Here is a 16894-nt window from a genome sequence, read left to right on the forward strand (position 1 = left end):
ATAAATTATTTTTCTCTGTCCATTGTCCATTTTATGTTAGCTTTTTGACTGCATTTTCTATCCATACTTTCTGAAATTTGCCTGTTCATTTGGCATTTCTGTCATCATATTTAGCACCTTCCTTCTCTCCAATCTGACAAGCTACCCACAGTTACTATTTTTGTAGTATCTGAAATAAAACTTCATGTATCTGAGAAATAATTTTTCTTGTACTGTATCTCTTGTCTATCAGTATATATACCAACCCTTTCCAGTTGTTTGGTCACAGGATCTTGTTCCAATCAACAAAGGCAGTAAGAGGGTGAATTTGTCTTGATCTCTCGGTATTATCAACTATGTTATCTTTTTTTTTAATATTCTGTGACACTTTGGCAGTATAAGGCACTTCTTTACTATCATTATTTCTGCCTCTCAATTGATGTTGCTTGGAGACAGGTGCCTCTCAAAAAGTGTTTTGAGTGTTATAATAGTAATAATATAATGTTCCTCGGAGTCAATTTTGTGTATCAAATGGTTCAATGTCTACCTAAAACTGCTGTAGGAGATCATTAGGAAATATGAAGGTGAATGTTATTCCTGTACTGAGGACACTGAAATCTATGTAACGTTTTCAGATGTGAGTTCTATATCCTGCAAGGGTTCAGTGAGAGAATAATATTACATTTAATGTAGACATAAAGGGACTTCATCATGTGGGGTCCTAACTGTAGAGAAGTAGCCTATTCTTTCTTTTGGATGCAGTTATACTTTTTCAAAAATCTGGCACTAACCTTGGCGGTGCATGATGATATGGGTCTTTCTTGTTTTCCTAAACTAAGACAGCAGTCAAGATTAATATTTAGCATCTTTGGACATCCTCTAAGCTTTAGTAGTGTAATATACTGTTTACAAGAGTTGCTTTGAGTCTATTCTGAAAACGCCAATTAGTGAAAAAATCAGTGTCCATTTGATCTTTGGGAGAATTCAAAAAGGTCTTTTTATATACCTGGGCTAAAAGCTTTCCCGTGGCTGCATTTATTGCCATTTGAGTGTAAGCTTGTACTTTTAAAACTGTACAAAATTAGAATCTGGATACCAGGAGGGAACCCTTTCACATGTGTTGAGGTCAAATTGAGAGATTTCTTTTTTGTTGCTATCGGCTTATTATAAGCATTTCAGTTAAATTTTTAAAGATTGTGGTATTAATAATTGCCAACGTAAAAAATCCAACCAACCAATTGATTTTTTTTTTTAAAAAAGCATTCTGATGTGCATTTTATTGAACATTTGAAACTAGATATATACAGAATGTTAAGAAGTGTGAAGGGGAAGGGAATAATACCAGGGGTGAAATCTAAAAATTTTCTCTATCGGTTCTGTGGGCATGGCTTAATTGGTGGGCGTGGCTTAGTGGTCAGACGACTGGGTGGGCGTGGCCAATAACAATAAATAATAAAAATAATAAACAAAGTATAAAAAACAATAAGAGGTACCAAAAATCAACTTTCACACTTTACACACACACAACACAACACAATTGACTCACAGCTGCACTTCACACTTCACACAGCCACAAAAAGCTCAAAAACCAACTTTCATACTTTACACACACACAACACAATTCACACACACACACACACACACACACACACACACACAAAATGCCACATATAGCTTTCTGAGATTTTGTGTGTTTCTGTAGTTAGAGTGAAACACTACAGAAACACACCAAAGCTCAGAAAGCTGCACAAATATTTTATTTTATTATTTTATTTTATTGTGGACTTCAGAGCTCCTCAGCCAGCAAAGCCAGCCAGCGTTAGCTGATCACTGAGGAAATAGATTAGCTAAGCAATTGATTCTGTCTGGCTGAAAGTGAAAATGGGGCTTTCGGGCTGGAAAAAGAGCCATGCATTCATCAGTAATCAGGTAAGTACCTTAGAATCTCTACTCTTACTTGTAGAAAACATGTTTTCTACAAGTAAGAGTACAAGTAAGGTTCTGCTGATGAGGAACTCAGGTGAGATCGCCAGAGGAGACTTTTTTAAAAGAAGTTTAAAGGCTCTGCCGATCTCAACTGAGGGGCGGGATCCTCAAAGGCTTTTTTTTACTTTTAAAGGCATGTTTCAGCTGAAGAAAAGCCGGCTTTTAAAAGTAAAAAAAAAACCCTCTGCAGAGGCAGGGGGGTGGGGCCAGGGATTTTTGCTACCGGTCCTCCGAACCAGCAGCTGCCATCACTACCGGATCACGCAAGCCGGTCCGAACCGGGAGCATTTTACCCCTGAATAATACGATTCAAATTTACATGTTAATCCAGGAAACATGAGCTACCTTGGTTCATTAAAAAAATTGTAATATTTCCTAACCGTTCCTTATACATACAATACACATACAATATACATACAGTAACTCTTGCTTCAAATTATCTCTTCAAGCTCGTATTCTGCAGAAGCCCAGATTAGAAAATGATCTACATTTGATCACCTGCATGATAGTCTTGCAGTCAATTATCCCAATTAGAGATGACAAGTATACTTGCTTTTTGTGGCTCATTCAGAATAGTGTTCTGTTTTGGAAATGGGGAGGGGAACACTGTTCATTCTGACTTTTGTGGAAACTTGTGTGAAAAGCTCTGTTGAGCTTTGAAATTTCTCTGACACAGGAAGGGCTAAGGGCTAAAAAATTCAGCGAAGTACAAGCTTTGCATAGTTACAGTAGTAGTGATTTGAGGTTTATGGCAAAATTCTCCCCAAATCCTCCTCTCAGACACAATATTGGGGGGAAGGAGCATTGGCGATACTACGGAAAAATCTCTTTATTGTACACCTGGCTTTGGGGAGGTGAAGCGGTAATTCAGGAGTACGTATCATATTCAGTTTTTCTCAAGAAGTTTCACATTCCTATACACTTCTTCTGCCTTATGTTTGGATGTTGATGGTGCCAGTTTGGAAAGGCAATCAGTTGATAGAATAGAATAGAATAGAATAGAATAGAATAGAATAGAATAGAATAGAATAGAATAGAATAGAATAGAATTTTTTTATTGGCCAAGTGTGATTGGACACACACGGAATTTATCCTGATGCATATGCTCTCAGTGTACATAAAAGAAAAGATACATTCTTCAAGAATCATAAGGTACAACACTTAATGATAGTCATAGGGTACAAATAAGCAATCAGAAAACAATAAATATCAATATAAATTGTAAGGATACAAGCAACAAAGTTACAGTCCTACAGTCATAAGTGGAAGGAGGTGGATGATGGGAACGATGAGAAGATTAATAGTAGTGCAGATTTAGTAAATATTTTGACAGTGTTGAGGGAATTATTTGTTTAGCAGAGTGATGGCGTTCAGGAAAAAACTGTTCTTGTGTCTAGCTGTTCTGGTGTGCAGTGCTCTGTAGCGTCATTTGAGGGTAGGACCTGAAACAGTTTATGTCCAGGATGCGAGAGGTCTGTAAATATTTTCACAGCCCTCTTTTTGACTCGTGCAGTATATAGGTCCTCAATGGAAGGCAGGTGGGTAGCAATTATTTTTTCTGCAGTTCTAATTATCCTCTGAAGTCTGTGTCTGTCTTTTTTGGGTTGCAGAACCAAATGATGTGTATGAATGTTGTGCATTCTGAATGACATTATGTCTATCTGTATTAATGTTAAAACATTGTACAACCATCTATTTCTGTTCCCACTCCTCATGTGTGGTGTTTTACTTAAAAACATTCTCTATTGTTTTAGGGTCAGGTAAGGGGAGAATGCAGAAGGATCTTTCCTTTTTCTTTCTTTATTTAAAGGCCCAAACAAATACTGATTAACATTCTGTGTCTTAAATTAAATACATATTTGAGCTGAATTTGCATAAATCTTCTGTTCTGTCATGGAAGGGTGATCAAACAGGATGTCCAAATAGAAACTGAGCAAAGGTTCAACAGAAACAAATGGCTGCTTTCAAAACAGCGCCAAGAAAGTTACAGAAAGAAGCTAAGTGTAAATTTCCCAAATAATATATAAGGAAATCTTAATCCCAAATAAAGAAAACAAAAAGTTCTTCAATAAAAATTAATCCCAGTGCATTATAAGTTTCTTTAATTCAGAAGAAAAGAAGAATCTCAAAAGTGATTCTCCTTTACAAACAGCATTCTTCTTCTGAATATTTTATTTTACATCTGTCGCTCAATTGCGGTAAATTCCCCTTGCTATGTAGCAAGTTAATGCTGAAGATTTAGACTACATTCTATACAAGCATATCTGAATAAATTAGATTTCCTTCTGAATAGACATTCACAAGATTGCTTTTACAAGCTTATCCTTGTAGGGGAGAGCTTATTTTGAATCATTTGCTTCTCTGAATGAACAATTGATAGACTGTTACTTCTTTTTGTTATCCCTGCAATATATATGACTTAGCAAGACCCTCAGTTGACAGTAAAATGTATGTCCTGTTAAATTAGGTAACTGAATCCTTCACCCCCACCTCAGTAATTTTTTTTTAGGCTTACGAAGGATTTGGATGATGGGAACGATGAGAAGATTAATAGTAGTGCAGATTTAGTAAATATTTTGACAGTGTTGAGGGAATTATTTGTTTAGCAGAGTGATGGCGTTCAGGAAAAAACTGTTCTTGTGTCTAGCTGTTCTGGTGTGCAGTGCTCTGTAGCGTCATTTGAGGGTAGGACCTGAAACAGTTTATGTCCAGGATGCGAGAGGTCTGTAAATATTTTCACAGCCCTCTTTTTGACTCGTGCAGTATATAGGTCCTCAATGGAAGGCAGGTGGGTAGCAATTATTTTTTCTGCAGTTCTAATTATCCTCTGAAGTCTGTGTCTGTCTTTTTTGGGTTGCAGAACCAAATGATGTGTATGAATGTTGTGCATTCTGAATGACATTATGTCTATCTGTATTAATGTTAAAACATTGTACAACCATCTATTTCTGTTCCCACTCCTCATGTGTGGTGTTTTACTTAAAAACATTCTCTATTGTTTTAGGGTCAGGTAAGGGGAGAATGCAGAAGGATCTTTCCTTTTTCTTTCTTTATTTAAAGGCCCAAACAAATACTGATTAACATTCTGTGTCTTAAATTAAATACATATTTGAGCTGAATTTGCATAAATCTTCTGTTCTGTCATGGAAGGGTGATCAAACAGGATGTCCAAATAGAAACTGAGCAAAGGTTCAATAGAAACAAATGGCTGCTTTCAAAACAGCGCCAAGAAAGTTACAGAAAGAAGCTAAGTGTAAATTTCCCAAATAATATATAAGGAAATCTTAATCCCAAATAAAGAAAACAAAAAGTTCTTCAATAAAAATTAATCCCAGTGCATTATAAGTTTCTTTAATTCAGAAGAAAAGAAGAATCTCAAAAGTGATTCTCCTTTACAAACAGCATTCTTCTTCTGAATATTTTATTTTACATCTGTCGCTCAATTGCGGTAAATTCCCCTTGCTATGTAGCAAGTTAATGCTGAAGATTTAGACTACATTCTATACAAGCATATCTGAATAAATTAGATTTCCTTCTGAATAGACATTCACAAGATTGCTTTTACAAGCTTATCCTTGTAGGGGAGAGCTTATTTTGAATCATTTGCTTCTCTGAATGAACAATTGATAGACTGTTACTTCTTTTTGTTATCCCTGCAATATATATGACTTAGCAAGACCCTCAGTTGACAGTAAAATGTATGTCCTGTTAAATTAGGTAACTGAATCCTTCACCCCCACCTCAGTAATTTTTTTTTAGGCTTACGAAGGATTTGGATTACAAATAGGTTTTTCAAATGTAGCAAGATTAGAATCATATATGAAGGGGGTGAGGGAATTCTGGATTGAACTTCTTGTTGAACTAGATTATTCTTTCCCACTAGAACAGTTATTATTATTATTATTATTTTGGTCAGGATTATTTAAAATTATTGGAGGCATCCATAGATATAATGATTTGAAGATCTTTCTCTAAATATTATGGTAAACCTAAGAAGTTGAGAAATAGTTTGTTGGACCTCGTCTATGACCAGCCTTTTCTGCTACATACATCTGAGCAACATGAACTCAGATGTATGGAGCAGAACATACTACTTACATGTAATATATATGCAGCAGTTGAAGCATATGCCTAGTATAGATTGTCTGTATCTTTGTCTGCATCTGTCAGGGAGCACAGAGAAGAATATTAAAGCAGTTCCTTTTATTCAGGAAAGATGCATCATTCGCTTAGAGCGAGGAAACAAGAAATGAAGTCCTACTACAGTTACTCTTTGTAGCTACTATTTTCACTTCCCATGGTGACCCATTTTAATCACTCTGTTTTATTATCCCCAGATACTAGACATACAATGACTGAGTTAGTCTTAAAAGCATAATGGTAACATGCTCAACATTTCCTGATATGTGCCATTTTTGTGACATGAGGTTATATTTTGCCCATAAATTCTGGGAGTTTTATATGCAGAATGTCAGAATATTTATGAATTGGCAGAGACATGGTAACAAGGTCAGCCAATGAATAGGCATAGTAACAAGGTCAGCCAATGGGAACTATTTTGGAAAAAGAAACTTAAGCAAGAAGTTTGGGTGTGCTTTAGCTGTGCGCTCAGGTCTAAAACGAAACTAGCCTGCTGCTGAAACTGAAAGCAATCTCTCCTCTCTACCATGTTGGAAGAAATCTGCTATTAGTATTGTACATTTGTTTTCATGTGTTATATGTATATAAAGAAGTTAATGAATCCTGGTGAATCTGTGTGTGCTTCCTGCAACAAACTCTGACACAGAATAATTATCAAAGGGATATTTCTATTAACATCAAGGGTATTGGAAAGAAAACTGTAAGTGCTTGATCTTTGCAGTTACATAACCTGACTACATGGATTTAAAGCTATAGTACGATCTTCTTTAAGTCAGACTTGGCTCCCAGTAATTTCATGGATATATCCAAAAAGATTGGGGTGTTGTTTTTTTTGGTCCTATATCTACTTTTTGGTCCTATTCCTACTTAGTTATCAAGATGGCATTTTCAAATATTATCTGGATTGCTTTGTGCTAATAGTTTATTATTTGAGAAGTGAGCATTCTTCTATTATGGCATGATAGATAGATGGAGTCAACTATTCTATTTTTGCAACTCCTTTTCATGCATTTTTTTTAGATACAGATCATTAAGTTGTAATTTTGAGCAAACTCTCTTTTCAACATTGCCCACTAGAAATACATAAAGTTAATCTAATCAAGAAAGGCTGCATTAAAAATAAAATCAGGGAAAACTAATTTGGGTTAGTTATAAATATTTTAATAATTTACATTAACACTACATTTACATAAAGGGAGATCATTTTCACCTATGCAAAGAGTTCAGTTTTTGATATACAATTATTTTCAGCCTTGATTGTTTTCCTAATTTTTAAAATAAAACCAAGTTTTTAAACATCCAAGAATAAGCCCTTTTTCCTACCTTCCCTCCCTCTTTCTGTCTCTCTCCCTCTCTTACACACACACACACACACACACACACACACACACAGAGAGAGAGAGAGAGAGAGAGAGAGAGAGAGATCTTCTATTGTATTCCTTCTCATTCCCATATAAGAGTACCTTGGAAAAGAAAAATAAAGAAATTACTGATTTGTGATGCAATGGAGCTATTCTAAAGTACTTTGGAGTCCTTGGTACTTCCTGAGCCTGGTTACTTTCCTGAAGATGTTTTGTTATTCAACTAGGTAACATCTTCCATTCTAGAATGGACAAGAATTTGCTCTCTAATTATATACAGTAGGTTCTCCTGTCAGAATTAGTGGAAATATAGTTTTTTTTTCCTTAGTAGTTCCTTCAATATGCTTGATTGTTTATCTATGTTGGTAGTTCCTTAATCTGGCTATTGTTTGCAGCTTGATATGTTTGTCTGTGTTATTATGTTGCTGCAATATGTTTGTGCTTGTCTGAATAACATTCTTACACACCGTCTCTTGTGAGAGATTAGTTGATACTTTGGTAATGGAACACTTGGTTAGTATGGATGATTTTTCGATAAACTTAGGTTTCTAATTTACCTCTATTTCCTCTGATGAAGATATCCAGGAAGAGTAGTGTGTTGTTGTTGTTGTTGTTTTCCTTGTGAATTCTATTCCTTTGAAGATGTTTTGATCTTGATAGTTTTATGTGTCTTCTCAAATTGTTCTTTTTTTTATGACAAAGGTGTCATTTGCATACTGTATCCATACTTTTGGTTTTATGTATGATTGTTATAAATGCAATTCAGTCTTAACGTACCTTTCACACTGTCAAGTGCACAAAAAATGTTATAATATATACGTACGTACATACATACATACATATACATATACATACATACACTTCTGAATTGGGTAGCATGTGATCCAACAATTGCCCAGTTCCATTGTTTACTCTCAGTGAAGCAGGAGGAGGGGAAATGGAGTTGAACATGTAGATCCACTCAGTGTCAGTACAGGGGGAGGAGGTGGCATGTCTACTATGATTCCATCATTATATAGACATTATATTAAATCAGAAGTAGTGGGATAAACATGATCTTTATCTGCTCCTGTGCATGTTTCAAGAATACAAAACAATGATAGAGAGATTCTTGTCTCTGTTCTTGTCTCAGTTTTTCCTTATCACATGGGGAAGCAATATATAGCAATAACAATTTAAGGGGATTAGTTTATGTACACCTATAATCAAATCCTTTAAAAAGAACATTTTGCAGCAAATACAATTGTTCCTGCACCGTGAATCTTGTCTTAAAATCTAGTTCTGCAGTTTTTGCCCAACACTGATCTATATGAAATTTGCTCAATGTTAAATACCCATAAGTAGGATATTGGGTAGAAATTAAACATTTGTTCTTAGAAACTTTCACTGAATTACATATTTAATAATTAAGAAGCAGAGGAATAAAGTGCTTTATCCAGACCTTTTTGCTCATATTGACAATACCATAGCTGTACCTAATGAAGTGCAAGGTCACAAGCAATTTTTAAATGGCTTGAAATGCCTCTCAGAAGTTAATACTAGTAATTTTTAATGTATCAAGAGGATGATTATTATATATTTTTGGATTAATCATGCTCATTGCTTCAATAAAATAAAATGCATTGCATATGATGCGGGATCATTTCTGTCCTTCCCACCTAGTCTTGGTTCTTTATCATACACAATTTTTTTCCCTTTTTTGACTGTACAGTCTCTGGCCTACTACTCAAAGGTCATATACAGCGCTCATTCTGAAAAAGATTTCAGAAAGACATGCTGATAATTGTATATATGATAACTTATTTGCAAAATATGTTATTTCACTGAGCAATAGTGTTTTTAACTCTTTTCTGAGTGGTGGGAAACAATTTGGGTATTTTTTAAAGTAAGTTTTATGTACAGAGGAAAGACAGTAGCCAGATCTAAGTTTTCTTTCAGTGGTGCTCAGAACATACATTAATATCTGATGATAGCAATGGGTCTATCTTTTGAAAAGAAAAAAAAAGAATAACAGCATTTGAGACCTCATATAGCATAATCAGTATTTAACATATACAAGAATTCCTATTAAAAGTAACAATATTAAAAACTGCCCAGTAGGTCTACTCAAATCACATCAGTTTGTCTCAAAATATCCTGATTTCTTATAGTAATCTTCAGAATAGTGTTGGATGTTTTGCGTTTCCAAATATGCATTTCAAGACTAAATGTAAATCAATGCTTCATTCTTTCTTTAACCTCTGTGAGTCATGTATACAGCTTTTCATAAATTATAATCAGAAATGGCTGAGCTGTTCATGTGGAGACTATTACATCTGGAATAAAAAAAAAGGAGGAGGAAATACATATTCATAGCATTTTGAGGAATCAAAGTAGCATATGAGAATTGTTCTTTGTTTCTAGCATCTAGACTATTGATAAAGGCAGCAGCTCCTATTTAACATCTAGGACAACCCTAGTATAAACACTGCAAGTTGAAAAGAAAAAAAAAGTTAGTCCTAGATCAGATCTTTCTTGTATCATTACTCATATTAGAATTGACTATAGGAATATATCTTCACAACATGGTATGAGTATTTTTATCATCTCTTTATATTGCTGTTCCATATATTTTCACCATTATAAAGCTTTACTAAATCTTCCAGTGTGTGGTTGAAATAGCAGATCCTGAGCCTCTGAGATCTTCCTAGTACAAAACAGCAATATGGATACTTTAAAATCTTTTACAGAGTTCCCGCCCCACCAAGAAAAAGATAGATTATATATTTAAGTTTTATTTTGGGTGTGTAATTATTATATTTCACTTTTGTTATATGTGACCAATGTACATTTGATGGTTTTGTCCTTCCATCCTCACAACAGTCCTTTGAAATAGGCTAGGAATAAATGATTTCATTCAAAATAATCTAAAAATCTTCACAGCTGAATGGTGTTTTGAAGTTGGATCTTCCCATTTTAGCTCTATGTCTGACCACCATACAATCACTACCCGAAATGATTGATGTAAATCTCCCCATTTGTAAATACATTGGAAATAGTTTCAAATCCTCCCTTCATAATAATGCTTGTGTGATTTTTTTTTAAAGTGGCTTTAGATTGGTTTAGATTTAAGAAAGACTCTTTGTCTCAATAGAGTTGCCTGTCTATTTAGGGTAGCAGTTGCTCAAGGCAAAATGAGAGTCTTAACATTCCCAAATGACCAAGTGCTCTATTGCTTAGGATAAGAAAAACAAAACAAAACAAAACTGAGCGAATTAGACCAAATCCTATTTCTGTATGTTTTGCCACCTGGAAATTTTATGGTTACAAAACCCAGAATTTTAGGACATTGTTATAATAAACACATGTTGCATCACAAAAGATATATCCAAGGCTGAGCTATTTTTAAAGTGTTGTTTTACTGTTTTATCTGTTTAGCTTTATGTGTTGTTCCTTTCACAGGGGCATATGTGCTTCAGGTCAAAGCAACCGATGCTGATGACCCAACCTATGGAAACAGTGCCAGAGTGGTTTATAGCATTCTTCAGGGACAGCCATATTTCTCCATTGATCCCAAAACAGGTAATTAACATTCAGTCCTTTGGAGTGTTTTCTTCTTTTCTCTTCCATATTTCAGGCTGATTTGGCACTTACTGTATCTCAGCATTCTTTATCTAATTACAAGGGAAGAAAAGAAATGCCATTAATGCTCACTGAAAAATGCCAACTGCTTTCTTTTGATAATACGACTATATTCCCACTTCAGAAGCAACTGCTGAACAAAAGGACTAAGCAGATGTTGAAGAACTGTACAGGTCCTGTTGCATAAGGAAAATTCTGTGATTGGGTGATATAGCAGTTTTCCTTTTACTGAGTGTTCTATTATATGAAATGGGAGTAGCATTCAAGACCTCACTGGAGCATTTCCAACTTCCATGAGCTTGGCTATTTAACCAAAAGCTTTCTTAGCTGAGCTGCATTCATGCTGTTCTATTTCTAACCAAGATTAGGCAGCTGGTTTAGAGTATTAATTTGGGCAGTTGCAAGGAAACTATGGATCTCCAGAACTTAACCATTATCTGGCTTTATCCCCTACTATGGCCACTGTTAGGATTTCTAGTTCAGCACTATCTGGAAATACACAGCTTTACAGTTCTCATTTACAAAGTTGCATAATAATAGAGAAGGAAATCATTTTATTCATAGCATTTTTTCCCCACAGATGCTAGTGCAGTAATAGTGACCATCTATATCAAATGATATAGATTACAGGGGTGTCAAACTGGTGGCCCATGGGCCAGATGCATCATGTGCAGGCCACACCCACCCCAGCTCCATGAAGGGGAAAAACATTGTGATGGCAACGTGATGCAGCGAGTTTGGCACCCATGATATAGAACATATAGAACTAGGAATCCCATGAATGCTATTAAATATATTTAGATTGATTTTTTTAAAAAAATGCTGCCTATTTTTGACCTAAAAACGTAGCTTCTCGTGACATCCCTCTCACTCTTCTTTTACGTAAAGAAATGTTTGTCTCTGAGGGAACATTTGTTTAAGAGATGCACCTTCTGGTTCTACCATGCAAACCTCACTTCCCTTAGAATAACTGGGATTGTTTTATTTTTGTTTTTTTCCCCAATGACTATCTACTTGATTGACAGATAGAATATTAAAAACCCTTTGCTTCCGGGCTGATCAATTATTCCAAGAATACAATCTCCCTATAGAAAAAAAAAGCATAGCTATGTATTTTTCTTCCATAAATTTACAGCAATCTTGTGTTAACCACATATAAAATATGAGAGTAGTAGGGACTTTGGAGCATGTGCTATGCTGATAAGCTCTTATAATTATATTTTAATCTGGTATTTTAATGAACGTTGGTATTCAGTGGAAATCTATCCTTTTTTCCCTCAGCAGCCTGCTTTTGGCAGGTGGTGGATTGGAGGATGGGAAAATGGATGTTAATGTCAGCCTTGTTGTTTGGAGGTCATTGGATGTGGTGGGTAGATGCATAAACAGACAGAAATGCTCATGGGATTGGAGGACAGTTAATTGCATATCTTGTCCTATATTTTGAAATGTCATTCCTGTTTCTGTATTTAATAATTCAATGACTTAACCAAAATGTTCCACACTAAATGCTGCCAATTGTGTGCCTTGAATGCAAGGCAGACAGGGTTGCTCATCTGCCTCCTTTCTGAAAAAATGGAATTTGTTTTCCCAATGAGTCCCTACTTGAATGTCAAATGGAGTATTAAAAACCCTTGCTTCCTGGCTAATCAATGCGTGGAGATGGAAGCAGCATAACACAGCATAAGCTCTCCAGAGGTCATGTTCCTTGTCAAATATATTCTGTTTTAACAAAAGAACATATCAGAAAAGTGAATCAGTAGCTTCATTTTATTTTATTTAATTTGGATGAGCTACCTCCCTCTTCCACTTGCTCCAGGAGATAAAAACCACCTCTTTTTAATGTTTTCCCTTAATTAGCTCTCACTGGCAATAGAGAAGTTTTAAAATCCATACTCCTCTGTCTTTTACAACATTTCTGGATCAGGTGAATAACAATACAGAGATACCCTTAGGAATATCTGCTGTTCTTTTCTTTATTAATTATAGTTAAAGGAACCACCAAAGCAGGAACAGGTGAATTTCAGTTTTAAATACTTAGCATTGCAAAGACATTAAGGTTATTCATCACAGGATGAACAAAAGACCCAGGCTTCATATTAGGATCAACTATAAAATATAAGCTCTACAGACACTTAACTTGTTATTTAGGACTTGATCTACTGATCTGTAGGCCCTCAGATATTACCTGATTTGTCTCGCTTGGACTATTGCAATGTCTTGCTTGGACTATTGCAATGCTCTCTACATGGGGCTCCCCTTGAAGAGCACCCGGAGACTCCAGTTAGTCCAGAATGCAGCTGCGCGGGTTATTGAGGGAGCAGTTCGGAGCTCCCATGTAACACCTATCCTGCGCAGACTGCATTGGCTACCTGTTGTCTTCCGGGTGCGCTTCAAGGTATGGGTTACTACCTTTAAAGTGCTCCATGGCTTAGGACCGGGATACTTATGGGACCGTCTACTGCCGTCCTCTATCTCCCAGCGACCGGTGCGTTCTCACAGAGAGGGACTCCTTAGGGTGCTGTCAGCCAAACAATGTCGACTGGCAGCCCCCAGGGGGAGGGCCTTCTCTGTAGGGGCTCCTACCCTGTGGAACGAACTTCCCCCTGGACTTTGACAACTATCTGACCTTAGGACCTTTCGCCGCGAACTTAAAACCTATTTATTCCGCCTTGCTGGACTGGCTTGATTTTTAAAAATTTTAATTTGATTTTATGGGTTTTAAATTTTTGTCAATTTTATAGGGTGTTATTGTATTTTAAATTTGGCCATTTGAATAAGTTTTTTAAGGGTTGTTCTTAGTATTATATGTATTGTTCCTTTTGTATTTTATTTTGGCTGTTCACCGCCCTGGGTCCTTCGGGAGAAGGGCGGTATACAAATTAAAATATTATTATTATTATTATTATTATTATTATTATTATTATTATTATTATTATTATTATTATTATTATTATTATTATTATTTATGTTGCAGATAAAGAAGTATCTGTTTATATATATATATATACCCCCATAGTACACAAAACATAGTCTATATAGCTCTGTGCTCCAGAGTTTAAACTATATACTTTTTCATTCTACCTTTCTGAGTTAATGGATACTTTGCCATTTTCATATGGCTTAGAGATACTTAAATTGGGGTTGACATGACAATGTTTTCCAGCATGGAACTGCTAGTTCCTACCTCATCAATTTAATTCCTTACAAAAACAATTACAACTCTGTTGAAATAATTCTTATTTGGAATCAATAACTTTTGCCTTCCTGTATCATAAGTGTTATTTTTTCCTGGGCTCATCTTAGCACACTCTTGGTCACAGCAGAAGCTTCGTGCTGACCCACCAATCAGCCAATGGCTGCACAGAAATTGTTCTTAGGAAACCTTGTAGTGAGAAATGTAAAATGACCTCTTTAGATGTGTGTAGAAGATTAGGAAGGCAGTAGGTGAAGTTTTATGCATTTTCTGTTTTCCTAGCCAAAGTAACATTCTAATAATAGGGTTGAACCTGACTATTGAAATATTTTTAGATGTGGCTTTTGGCTATTGGAACTTCTTTCTTCTATTCCCTGCACTTCCCCAATCTACAATAGCACATTATTGCCTTCATCCTAGAATAGATCAATCTACAGATTTTTCTTAATGTTGGAATTGGGGAGTCATTTCCATTCTCCTAATAAAGCTGGCAAACTTCAACAGTCAGCAGCAAAATGGATGAAATATACAATTTCACAGCTTAAAATGTATTACTTAAAAGGTACAATTATGACTGAACAGCACTAAACACTTAAGGACATAACTATAATTGCAAATACCCAAGACATCTAAATGATGAGGAACTAGCCTAAAGCTATTTAGAAAAAGGAAACATATTAATGTAAAGAAAAAAAATCACTCCCCTTGAGGCAAATTCAGCGTTATTTTTTGAATGGCTAAGCTTTGGCAAAAGACAATCAAGAAAATCATCTTTGTTCTCGCTCAGCCCAATTCTATTTCCTTTGGAGGCCTTGCGCTTATTTATTGCTGTAATTATCAATTTACACTTGGGTGATAGGAAGAAAGATTAGCTTTGAAAATTAGTGTTGGGTATATATATCAGTTGTGTTTTCCCTCAGTTTCTCATTTTTCTGACCATTAGTTCCTTTCTGCCTTTGATCTTTGTTGCTTTTTCAACATTACAAAACTAAGTAAAAAGAAATCTATGCATTAGAAACAAATGTTCTGTTCCCACACCAGATATTTAGCTTGTATTGCAGTGCTATATGACTGTGTATCTATTTTTAAGTATGTCCCTGATATCATTAATAGGGAAAGGTTCCCTTTGCACATATGTGCTAGTCGTTCCCAACTCTAGGGGGCAGTGCTCATCTCTATTTCAAAGCCAAAGAGCCAGCACTGTCAGAAGACGTCTCCATGGTCATGCGGCCGGCATGACTAAATGCCAAAGGTGCATGGAACACTGTTACCTTCCCACCAAAGGTGGTCCCTATTTTTCTAGTTGCATTTTTTATGTGCTTTTGAAATGCTAGGTTGGCAGAAGCTGGGACAAGTAATGGAAGCTCACTCTGTTACACGGCGCTAGGGATTCGAACCAATGAACTGCCAACCTTTCGATCGACAAGCTCAGCGTCTTAGCCACTGAGCTCCCACGTCCCCGTCGATATCACTAATATCTATGTCTATAACATATATATTTATTCCCCTTCTAGTAAGCTAGTGATTTCAGTTTACAACCTCAAAATGTTATTGTGGTCTAAAACTTTTGTGAATGGACACATGTGTCTCTCTGTAGTATGGCAGTACAAAAATAGTTGATGAATCTTTAACATTTCTCATCTTGAAAGTTAACTACATATAGTTATTTGTTTTGGCAAAGGGCTTATGTCACAACACAAACATACTTGCTTTTCAAAGGACTGTTTCTATTTTACTGACAATTGGAGCAGAAATCAAGAGAAAGAAGGAAATATTACTTATGAGCACTTATAAACATGCCAATTATTTTCATTTTTTATTTCTAAATAGAAGACATGTCACAATAAACATTTGGACAGGAAAAATTATTGTTTTATTAGGTAGCTCTTTGGTGGAATGACAGCCAGTTGTTCTTGTACTGAATTATTAGAAAGAATTATTGAATTATTGGTTCAATACATGCATAAATAGAATTATATTGTTCTTCTCTCAAACAATGTCCTTCACCAGATAAATCCAGTTCCTCTCTTCTGTATGTCAGCAAATGCCCATTATACTTTCAGCCTCGGGGTTTATCTGAGTTCATCCTGGTTCCAAATTCATCAGTCAGGGAAGTTCCCATTGGGACATCTTAACAGGACCTATTGCCTGAGGTTAAAGGAAAACACATTACTTCCATCCTGTTTCCCCTTGCATATGTTTCCGTACTAGCCAATACCACAACCACCTCGAATGCTCAGGACTCCCTCCCTAAAAAGACCATTTAGTTGATTTATTTATTTTAGTTAAATAATTCATATGACGACTCATCTCACAAAAGTGACTGTGGGTGATGTACAGGGAATAAAACAAAAACAAAACATGTGGTGCCCAAAGTTAAAATACAAAGTCCAATCACAAAAAGAAAGCATATCATCAACACCAGAGATTGCCCATGTATGTGGAGAAGCAATCAGGTTTTTGGAGCCTTTTGAAAGGGTAACAGGATCATATCCGGATTTTGAGGGAAGGATTTTGTTCCATAGTGCAGATGCAGTCACTGAGAAGGCATAACTCCAGGGCCCAACAAGGTGGTATGTTTGGTGAAGGACACATGGAGGATGCTCCCTCTGCT

At 35.8% G+C, this 16894-nt stretch overlaps 1 protein-coding gene across 1 annotated transcript in view; it reads left to right on the forward strand.

The window, feature by feature from the left end:
* Positions 1–16894, forward strand: part of CDH12 (cadherin 12) — a 458316-nt gene that overhangs the window by 365778 nt on the left and 75644 nt on the right. The window contains exon 6 of the mRNA XM_058176923.1: positions 10908–11027. Within this exon, the coding sequence (XP_058032906.1) occupies positions 10908–11027 (120 nt within the window). The remainder of the gene's footprint in view (positions 1–10907; positions 11028–16894) is intronic.

Source organism: Ahaetulla prasina, chromosome 3 (genome assembly GCF_028640845.1).
Source record: "Ahaetulla prasina isolate Xishuangbanna chromosome 3, ASM2864084v1, whole genome shotgun sequence".
NCBI classification, from domain to species: Eukaryota; Metazoa; Chordata; class Lepidosauria; order Squamata; family Colubridae; genus Ahaetulla; species Ahaetulla prasina.